This window comes from Helicoverpa armigera, chromosome 8, assembly GCF_030705265.1.
Source record: "Helicoverpa armigera isolate CAAS_96S chromosome 8, ASM3070526v1, whole genome shotgun sequence".
Taxonomy (NCBI): Eukaryota; Metazoa; Arthropoda; class Insecta; order Lepidoptera; family Noctuidae; genus Helicoverpa; species Helicoverpa armigera.
The window spans coordinates 8,680,580-8,692,047 of NC_087127.1; the positions used below are offsets into that span (position 1 = coordinate 8,680,580).

The window sequence follows — 11,468 nt, forward strand, 5'->3', positions numbered from 1 at the left end:
ACTTTTCTTTCTATTTTGCATATTTTTTATTTATAATATAAATCGTCATTATAAAAAATAAGAAATTGCATAAACCTCAACAAACACTGATTTTACTAAGAACTTTATTTTCAGCACCGTAAGACCGTAAATACAAGACAATTTTATTGCAAGCTCACCAACAACGTTCCTTATAATATTGCAGTTCAACAACTCACTCCAACTACCTAAACATCATATTTGCAAACTTCACTAAAATTTACCAGTTCTGAACTGTTGAGAAACAGGCATTCGGTCAGCTCTTTTCTGCCATCTGATCATTTAATAACCACCCATTTCTTTTATATTACAACTGATAATTCTGCAAGGAAATAACGTTAAAGATTGTTTTGAATCTTCTAAACAGGAGGTCTTTTTGCTGTACAACGTGACATAACACAGAAAAGTTGTCGCCTAAAAATTGGTATAGAAAAGACCCCCTATCATTTGGACTTGCAGGGGTCTCGTGCCTTTTGTCTGGTCTCCTGGGCCATTCGGACGCTGCGAGGCATCTTGCACTGGCCACATGCGGGGGCCCTAACTGGCAACTGGTGAGTTATGTTGGCAGCTCTGGCCGCATCGTAGTCGGCCTCCCGAGGCTTCCAGCATAGGTCTGTGCCGCCACACTTGCAGGTCATATCGCGACAAATCTGTGGAGGTGGAAGTTAGATTGTTTAATATGGAGGACTAATCAAAGATTTGTTCGTGTTCAAGTAAGATTAAGCTCCTTTCTCCTTTGCCCTTTTTTTCACTACGGCAACGATAGGCGAGGTTACATGAAAGCAGAGTTAGCGGAGGGTTTCCATAGGACTCCACCTAGTTATACACATACATATGTACTATAAAGAGAAACTCCACTTACGGCACAGTACCTTCCCTTATTGTTGAAACTATAACTACCTTAGCCTCTCAAATAGTGATTGCATATTTATTTATCACCTATCAACACGACCCTAAGCCGTATACAGTTGAAATTACATATCGTTAAGGCAAAGTACTGTAAAATTTTCGTGGGTAGGTATCCAATAATAGACGCCGTAACTCCGCCATAGACGGTCCCAAGCCCGGTTGCGAAAGGAGGAGGGTTGGCTGGTGAACGGCGTACACCCAATACCACCAGGGAATAAGACCGCTGTAAAATACGCCAACGCCGAGTAGTAGGCGGCGGTGAAGTATCCTACTCAACAACATGGCTACGGTGGCCCTGGGGACTAAATACCCTCAAAACAAACCGACGTAGAAGGTAATGGGAACCCACTACGATTATGCTCCCAAGAGAACTCCATGAAGGTCAACGACAGAAAAGTTAGTACGTCGGACGATCCGACTGACCCTCGGCGCTCGCCGATTCCCGGGTCGACGAGTGTGAAATATGCGACCGAAGACTCTTCGATAGTGTGTCATCAGGCTACCGAGGCAGTTGATGCTGAGGACAACAAGAAACCATCCATGCGCATCAAGCAAAGAATGGGAACATGGAACGTAAGAGGATTGCTGAAACCGGGAAAACTCGCGATTGTAGAGAAGGAGATGAATGAACACAATCTTATGTTGCTTGGATTATGCGAAACTCATATGAAGCAACAAGGACACCTCACAACTTCGTTTTTCTCCGGTCACGAAACTGATAGCAAAAATGGCGTAGGCATACTGGTATCTCGTAGACTACGTAAATTCGTCACTGGCTACAACCCAATAAATGACAGAATTATGACCATGCGCATCAACTGTACCCCACTTCCCCTAAACATCATCCAAATCTACTCACCTACAGCACAGTCAACAAAGGAAGACATTGACAATTTTTATGGAACTCTACAAACAACAGTAGAGAACATATCCAAGCGCGAGATCCTAATAATTCAAGGAGACTGGAATGCGAAGGTAGGGAGCACTGAACAAGATGACCACATCCGCCACATACTTGGAAAACATGGACTTGGCACCAGAAATGAGAGGGGTGAAATGTTCATAGATTTCTGTGTAAGCAATAATTTAACTATAACCAACACGTGCTTCAAACACCACAAGCGAAGATTATATACATGGACTTCACCCGGTGGAAAATACCGTAATCAAATTGATTTTATTACGATTGCAAACAGATGGAAGTCGTCCATAACGAACACTAGAACATATCCAGGAGCGGATTGTGGCTCTGATCATCAACTGCTAGTGTCAGATCTACGAGTGCGTCTAAAGTTTCGTCGTAAGAAAGCAAAACCTTTAGCTAGGCTCTCAGAACCGGAATACGATGGTTTCCAGAACAATACGGAATCATATCTAGCAGAACTCACCCCTAAAATTGCACATATGAATCCAGAAGAGCAATGGCAGCAGTTTAACGAGAAAATTGTTAATGCACTAGATTTTATAGCCAAAAAACCTATGGATAAAAAAGACTGGATGTTAGAGGAGGTTTGGTCTAACATAAAGCTACGTAAAGAACTCAAAAGTGGCGAAAGACCCGAAAATTTCGAAGTGAAGTACTCTCAAATGTCCAGGTTAATTCAAAGACAGTGCAGAAGGGATAAGAACCAGTATTTGGAGAACATCTGTACCGAAATCGAACATCATGCGGACAAGTATCAAACTGCTGATCTTTTCAGAAAGGTCAAACAAATAACACACAAAGTCAAACCTTCCTCGTGGGTGATAGATGACAAAAATGGGAATCCGATACATGAAGTTGCCAAAGTAGCTGAAAGATGGAAAGAATACTGCGAGGAACTCGACCAAGACCAATCATCCAAATCCACTTCATCAAATAAAATCATAGGAGATGAAGAGCCCAGCATTCTCCGCTCAGAAGTTGAAGATGCGATCCGGAAACTTAAAAGAAATAAAGCACCAGGGCCGGATCGAATCACAGCGGAAGTCTTGAAAGGACTGGGCTCAAATGGAATAACATGCCTGCATAATATATGCAATAGAATATGGCATACAGGACTTTGGCCATCTGACTGGGTACACTCCGCAATTCTTCCTCTCCATAAAAAAGGATCGATGCGGAACTGTAGTAATTACAGAACTATTGCACTAATATCCCATGCCAGCAAAGTTCTCCTTGACATTCTCAATGCCAGACTAAGAGCTTTCCTGGATTGGCAAATACCCCAAGAACAAGCGGGTTTTGTAAAAGAAAGGGGAACGAGAGAACAAATATTAAACTTAAGGCTCATAATAGAAAAATGCTACGAATATAACACCCCAACTTTCATGTGTTTTGTGGACTACCAAAAAGCTTTTGACTGCGTCAAGTGGGAGAAACTATGGAAAGTACTTACCGAAGCGGGGGTACCCTCCCACCTCGTAATGCTGATTCGCAACCTTTATGAGTCGAGTTATGGCACTGTAACAGTAGGAGACACAACATCAAGCCGTTTCACATTCCAGAAGGGCGTTCGTCAGGGATGCATAAGCTCTCCTATACTCTTTAATATTTACGGAGAACACATTATGCGTCAAACGCTAGAAGACTGGGAGGGTGGCATAAAGATAGGTGGAGTCAAGATATCTAATCTGAGATATGCAGACGATACCACCCTTTTCGCATCATCCGAAAACGAAATGGCGGAGCTGCTGCGTCGTTTAGAAACAGCCAGTCTGGAAATGGGACTTGCAATTAACAAATCTAAGACCAAGCTCATGATCGTTGATCGATTTGACACTATTCAACGCACTGATATCCTACAAGACTACGAGACCGTAAACCAGTTCCAATACCTTGGCTCGTTAATAACAAATAAGGAAGTAGCGAACCTGAAATACGTAGGCGAATTGGCATGGCAAAGACAGCGATGACCCAGTTGAGCAAAGTCTGGAAGGACCGAAACATCAGATATCGGACCAAAATACATCTGGTCCGCACTCTTGTCTTTTCCATCGCATTATATGGTGCGGAAACGTGGACTTTTAAAGCTGCCGACAGGCTGAGAATCGACGCTTTTGAGATGTGGTGTTGGCGCCGTATGCTGCAGATACCATGGACAGCCTTCCGCACAAATGTATCCATTCTACAACAACTAAAGCTAGAAAAGACAAAACGCTTATCCACTACCTGCTTGCAGCGAATAGTACGGTATTTCGGCCACGTTGCTCGCAGAGACACTAACAACTTGGAACGCCTGATGGTAACAGGAAAAATTGAAGGCAAAAGACCTAGAGGTAGAAGTCCCAAACGGTGGTCAGACCAGATATCGGAGGAACTGGAGATATCTGTCAGCACTGCACTACACCAAGCAACGGAACGTAACCGATGGAGACAACTGGTTGACGAAATAAAAAGGAGTCACGATCCTCAGCATTGAGGGAACGATCGAGGAGGATCCAATAATAGACATACCGTTGAGCTATTATGTACTAGTTTTCAACGCCAAAAATCGAAAGTTAGGGAACTAGATAACGCTTCAAAACATACCGAAGCGAGATACTCGTCCCTGCAGGCATCAGGACAGTCGCAGGTCCACGTCGTGGGCGGCACGCACGGCACCACGGGCTGCGTGTAGCACCTGCTCGGGTGCGCGCAGCACGACGTGCAGCAGCATTGCTGGCACATCGTGTACACCTGGAACGAAATCATGCACATCAGGTTTTAGGCCGGGGTGGTCACATTTAGTAAAGCCAAAAGGACATGGCGTGGCGAGCTACAATAGGCATGATGACTGAAAAAAAGTAATTAGTCCGTCTTTTAGATAACCCTAAAATAATGGACACGTATTTTTTTTTCTCTCACTAACATAAAAGTGTCATATGTTTTTAGCCAGTATAAAATGCGGACTAATTAGACATTAATTTTTAACCCTGTCATCACGCGTATTATACAAATATGGGATGTGTGCTGTCGGAAGTCATGCATATGCACATCTTTTTCTTTTTTATTTATGTAGTTTTTTTAATCACGGAAAACTACGGAAAATCTAAGCGATACTGATAGTTATGTTATTCTAATATGTGGTTATATCTCGTACGTCAAGGTTTCAATAATTATGGTTTCTTACCAGCCAGATAGCACGAGCTATCTCGTTCCTTATGTAAGGCAGACAGTTACTCAGAAGACAGTTCTCAAACTTGGACAGCTCCGGTATGCCTAAGTTCCTTTCCACGCCTGAAGGGCCAAGAATCACCTGAAAATGTAAGAAAAAGATTGAACTGAGACTGGACTTTGAAATATGACTGACATACTATCACAGTGTGATTAAATAACACACTTTTTTCAGGTAGTAATATCGTTGTGCAAAACTCATTTTTAGGCATAAGCGAACGGTAGAGGCTACTTGCATTCCATTGAGTTTGGCGAGATCCATACTAAGATGTCGAAGACGAATTAGATACAAAATCTACTATCCTATTATGAACTAAGGAACACGGTGCAAGTAGCTGGAGCAAGTTAACATGCGCAAGTGACAATTGCCATTGTCATTTTGCGCGAGTCATTAGACCTGCAGGTTTTTAACATGCATATAACCTGCTTATGTGTCTCAACATGCTAATTCTACCGTGTAGTTGCACCCTAAAGTTATGTCTAAAACAAACTCACCTCACTAGCAAAGAACTGGCAATCCGGGGCACAAGTCCCCAAACTATCTACATAGGCGCACTGAGTGATCTTCTTTCCTTGCAGCGCTTTGACCACGTTGATGGTGTTCCGTGCGATTGCGTACGCGCCGGCAAGGCAGGCGGTGGCGGTCGCGCAGCCCTTCGCCGCGCATACTGCCTCGTTACCGCTCATGATGCAGGATGTTACGCATTCGATCTGGAAATATAGAAGGGAAATGAGAGTTAGTCGAGTTTAGGTAGGTGTTAGATAGGTAGTACCTACAAATCTACTGAGAGATTTTTCTTTGAATTGAAAATTAGAATAGCACTTTTTCACAACAAAATCGCGTTTTTAAATAGACAGCACCCCTAAAAACACCCCTCTGACAACATTTCCTAGTGTTAGGGCTGGAAAGAATAACCAGTGAAGAACAAAGTTCTCAGCAACACAGCTCTGTATTACAATTTCATAAAAGTTAACTCAATCACTGCACTTCTCAGAAATTTTAACCTTCCCTCAATTTTGATGTGAAACAAACTTCGTAGTACCAAGTTTTCACCAAATCTTAGTTCTGTACATCACATACATAGGCAATTAAATCCTAAAATTGTTCAGCGTACCTGATCCTGAGTCATAACACAGGGATGTACTGCGGCCGACAGCACGGGTACCATAGTGCTCGGGGTAGCACCCCCTATGACAGGGACCCGGACCGCCTCGGGGGGCACTTTCAGAAAGTCTGCGAGCACCGTGTTAGCTCTCACGCAGTTCAGTTCTACGCAGCCGAGGATCGCGCGGGGGTTGTATGAACCTCGGAGGCGTTGGATCTCACCTACTAGAGGTACCATGCTCTCTACTGGTTCTGTTGCTATTATTGTGAATGCCTGGTGAAAAAGGGATTATGTAAAAAGAAATGTAAATTATAAAATCGAAAGTGGGTTTCATATTCACGTTATATACTCATGGTTCACATAGGTTCATATTATCTATATAATCGTGAAGCCTATTATTGAAAAGAGTTGACACGTTCGCTTTCTAAACGAATTTTATGCATAGAGTTTCATGAAAAAAATCGGTGGAGAAGCTTTATTATTAGGTAAACAGGTACTAAGAAATATGTGGGTACCTACTTATTTCCCGACTACGACACTCGATATCATAAGATTTTATAAATAAAGATAAGAAGAATCAAAAAGACAAACGAAGATTTCTTAAAACTGTTTTAGTAGTGTTTGTTATGTATTTACCTTTTCAAAACAGTTCAATTTACAAAAAAGAAAAACAGGGAAGCTTATAATTATCTTAAAGAAAATATATACAAAAAGAACTTACCGCTGGACAGGTGTTACAAATCTGCAGCGCTATTTCAGTGACGACCGGCGCGCTGTGCTCGAACGTGTCCACTGTGTTGCGAGCCACGAGCACCACTACCCTCGCGCCCTGGAAGTAGCCATGTGGTTTATATTAGCCCTGTTATATTAGCACACGTTGGAGAAAATAGTTTGAAGTTAAAGGTGACTTATGGACTGTTACTAGCGATACGATATTGTTCATAATAGATTTGGGATTTGAAACGAAGACTAGACTCACAAAGGTTTTCAATAACTTATTTATCCTATTTAATAGAGTTAGATATCACAGTTTTTACTTTTACTCTATACAAGTTATCTCAAATTCCAGGATTAACAGTCCAGTTTGACTCCACTAATAAATAAAGAAATAGTAAATAAAGGAAACATTGTTTTTTTTTGGGAAACCGATTTAAAAAAATATATTTTTCTGTCGGGATGCTACATTATTCCCGAGTAACATATCCATTCTTTATTAGGGTACGGGCAATATTTTAGTTCATAATAAAACTACGCCTAGTCAATGCGAGTCACCTAGCCTACGCTGCTACGCCAGCTACGCGCGTAGCTACGAACCCCCTACGAAAAAGATACTTCGGAAAATGCTATAGTTTGTTAAATTAAGTTTACTTGTAGTGCATCGCATAACATATGTTTCCCGGAGAAGGAGGAGACTTTGCACTTGGTGTCCACGTGGCTTAGTTCCATGCCGTAACCGCAGGTGGCGCACATGTCGTACAAAGCTATCTCATCCAACAACGGACATTGTTTCAGCAGCAATGCTAAGGGTTGACCTGCAAATAAATTCAAATATATTTATTTTAGAACTTTCACAATTCTGCGTACTAAAACAGCAGATAATATCGATGAATTATCTCGATTATTATTATGCACTACATCATCCACATTGCTTATAAAACGTGATTCCTTAGGTTTATAACGTGGATTTATGTTTATATACAGCACTAAAAAAATAATAAAAAAAAAAACTTTGCCAAAATGCTCATGAATCTATTGATGAACCCTTTGTCATTGACTTCTCATGTACAGAAGTATATTCAAGACATTTTCACCGTCGGTACAATGCTTCCAACTTCTGCAATTTTCTACTTACCGGTACATCCCGCGGCTCCACAGATGGTGACCTTCATCCCAGTGGGACAAGTACTGTATCCCCTCTTGACATTTCGACCTTCGAGTCTATCGCAGCAAAGAGCATTATAGCCTCTGGCCCAAAACAGCCGCCTCCCTCCACGGCACCCGTCCAAAAACGATTTCCAAATTTGCATTATTTTTTTGATTATTTTAATAAACACTTTAAATTTTAATTACAATTTTACATGTCAAATTTTGTAAATTTTTTGAAGTACTGGACTTTTCTTTTTCTTTCTGTATGTGATGTTGACAGTTTATCGTCTTTGGTGAGCTTCAAAAAGAATCTTTTGAAATCATTCCTTGGTTATGAAACAGACTTTGCTTAGGCTAAGATCTTCGTCATCATATCAGGCAATTGTCGTCCACTGCTGGACGTAGGCCTCCCCCGATTAACATACCTAAAGGAAAATTATTATTACTAATTATTTATACAAAGAATAAAATTGTTTGTTGATTATTATGCTTATAGGTACGGGACGTATTACAAATTAGTCGCATGTAACTTTATAAGTTACCTACAATCAACATTGTACATAAGTTAAAAAAACCTTGTCGTATAAGTTCTAATCATCGGTTCTAATTCAATACTTTGTACCTTATTCGTGGACTTTGTAGTTATCTGTAGTAGGTACCACACACTATATTGAAAATAATGACATACTAAGTCCACGTGTATTTAATAATTATAAGCCACAACACCTTATTACTTGTGTACCTAACAATGACACTGCTCGCGTTACATAACAGATTTGGGAACACACAATCAGCGAAAAGCTTTGTATCGTTAATAGACATTTAATACTATGTTGTGCATTCATACATGAACTTCTCTGAATAAATAATGTGCAATGATACTATCGCCTCACTTCGTTCTAATTGTGTTTTACAGTAACTCGTTGGCAATGTGCTGATTCATTCGTACACGGGGCAGTTTAAAGCGCAACCTGGTTTTAGATACCATTTTTAGCAATGTTTTCTAAAGTAAAGAAATATTTTTATAAAAAACCGACTGAGATACCGAATATTGACCAAATATTTAAACCCCTCTACATCGTGCTATCATTATTCGGCCTATTTCCATACAGTATTAGATTTAATAACAAACGAGGTGTAACAATCATCAAGAATTCGATTTACATAAATTCCCTGTGTGCTGTATCCCACATATTGCTTCTGCTGTCGTTCTTAGTGCTGCACGTGCAATATGTGTACGACTGCATCGGCGATACAGTCATGACCAGAGAACTGCTAACACAAATGAACTATATTGTAGAACTTGTTATTTTTATTATCTTTTGTCTATCTGCTTACATCTGTGCATTCAAGAACCGCCTTATGTTCGTGAAAATAATTAACAAAATAGCAAATAACACAGATCCAACAAATGTGGAGAAAGCACTGAAGCAGTTTCGTAATCAAATGAATTTTACAATATCTTTTCTTATTGCAGTATTTTTACTACAGATACTTGTGAACTTTACCCGAGACGACTCATTCTGGAAGATGATTTTGGTATTCATCACATTCACATTGCCGCAAATGATACAATTTACCATTCTGGCATTTTATCATATGCTCATATTGATGCTACTGGTGCTACTAAAGAACATACGTGTACACATTACCAACTTAGCAAAAGATAAAATAATTATAATGGATTATTTTTTAAAGACGGAATCTAAAGTGATTACATTGCAAAACTTGGAATCTTTGTACCAAAAAGCTTTCGAAATAAAAAAGGATATAAACGTGGCGTTTCAGGCGCCTTTGTTGATCACAACATTACAATGTTTCCACACTATAGTGAGTGAGTCTCATATAATTTACCATGGTGTCGTCGTCGAGCGAGACTTCACTTTACACCCTATTATAAACTGCTCCATTTGGATAATTTATCAGATACTTAAAGTTCAGGTTATGGGAAGAACTGGGAGTTTATTAAAGCAAGAGGTAAATTGAATGATCTTCGATCCAATAAAATTTAAATAAATAGCACAAAAAAGTAATAATAAAGTGCATTATCATTGCAGGTGCTGAAAATAGGACAAGCATTGCATAATATTCCTACGGAAAAACACGACATACGTTTGCTGTTAGAGGTAAAAACAATTCTAATAAAAATACTACTATATTAGCGATAAGAAAAATACCCAATAGTACTATCTAATACTTCTTCGAAATCTAATTGTGCGATAAAGATATCTAGTTTGTGGGAATTTCCAGGTACAACACTTTTCATCGCTAATTTTGCATCAAAATGACGAAATCACAGCATTTGGATTAGTAACACTGGATGCGGCTTTATTATCTAAGGTAACTTTATTAAATATTAGGTAGCTTTAAAAGTACCAAAAATAAATCATACACACATAAAGGTAAACTGTCTAAATAAGCATCTATCTTTAGGTAATAAAAAGGAAAATTAAATGAATCATTGCTTTTCTAGCCTTATCTCATTCTTCATAATTAAGGTTATTTGAGCAACTACCAGTTTAATTTATGACGAAGACTACTAAATCAGGACTAAGAAGTTCCTTCGGCAAGAAACATAATATTTTCTTTATTCTTTATTTCAGATAATTGCGTCGTCAGCTATGTATTTGACTATATTGGTGCAGTTTGATAGAAAGTGACCAATTTATCAAGAAACCGATTTTTTTTAAACCTACCTACAGTTCCTCGGAAAAGCGCAAAGACTTTGAAGTTGATTGTTTTTTAACCTCGAGACTACTGTTTTACTGTAAATAAGATGACTATGATTACTGTAATTTTGAATTGTATTTCCACAAAAAGTTATATAAAATACCTATATTCCCTAATCATAGTCGTTATAACTGTTTGTGTTATTTACCTACCTACATTTCTGATACCTATGTGATAGGTAAGCTATATGTGCCCAAGAACCCAAAAGAAAAAGTATTCAGGTTAAATATGTCTTTGGGGTAATTTTTTTTTAAAACATCAAGCTGATGATGAGGTACAGACAGACATTGGGAAGCAATTTATACTTCTTACGTACTTAGTGTCAGTGATATGGGCTATTTTTATCCATGGGCGGGAAGACGGTAGTTATTTCCGGACGCGTGTGAAACCGCGGGCGGATGAATGTTTTTTTTTTCAAAAATTTTAAAACTGTGCCTAGGCACTACTTTTGAAGAAAAAAATGATCATTTGTTTTTTTTCGGTCCATATTTTATTAATTTCATAACTAACTTTCGCCCGCGTCCCGTAGCCGGATGGTGACAAAAACTAGCCTAAAACCAGCCGCCAAATCTCTCAAGCCGTTTTCATGTTATGCCGTGACAACGGAAGGCCCCACATTATACATTGCACATTTCTCTCTCCAATCGAAGCTTGTAAAAGATATATGTCGAGGATATAGTGCCAAAACCGTATTTTCGCAATGT

At 39.4% G+C, this 11,468-nt stretch overlaps 2 protein-coding genes across 2 annotated transcripts; one reads left to right on the top strand and one right to left on the bottom strand.

Annotated features, from left to right (window-relative positions):
- Window positions 1-13: 13 nt before the first annotated feature.
- LOC110374751 (malate dehydrogenase, mitochondrial) lies at window positions 14-8,365 on the bottom strand. Its single transcript, XM_021332604.3, has 8 exons — window positions 8,021-8,365; window positions 7,537-7,700; window positions 6,890-6,997; window positions 6,178-6,441; window positions 5,558-5,773; window positions 5,019-5,144; window positions 4,439-4,585; window positions 14-668 (listed from the first exon to the last, which is right to left on the bottom strand). Exons 1-8 carry the CDS (start codon window positions 8,193-8,195, stop codon window positions 462-464), a joined length of 1,407 nt encoding a protein of 468 aa, XP_021188279.3. The 5' UTR covers window positions 8,196-8,365; the 3' UTR covers window positions 14-461.
- Window positions 8,366-8,687: 322 nt separating this feature from the next.
- Window positions 8,688-10,865, top strand: LOC110374749 (gustatory receptor 68a). Its single transcript, XM_064035919.1, has 4 exons — window positions 8,688-10,011; window positions 10,092-10,160; window positions 10,285-10,374; window positions 10,638-10,865. The coding sequence occupies exons 1-4, from the start codon at window positions 9,031-9,033 to the stop codon at window positions 10,692-10,694; spliced, it is 1,197 nt and encodes a 398-aa protein (XP_063891989.1). The 5' UTR covers window positions 8,688-9,030; the 3' UTR covers window positions 10,695-10,865.
- Window positions 10,866-11,468: the final 603 nt, after the last annotated feature.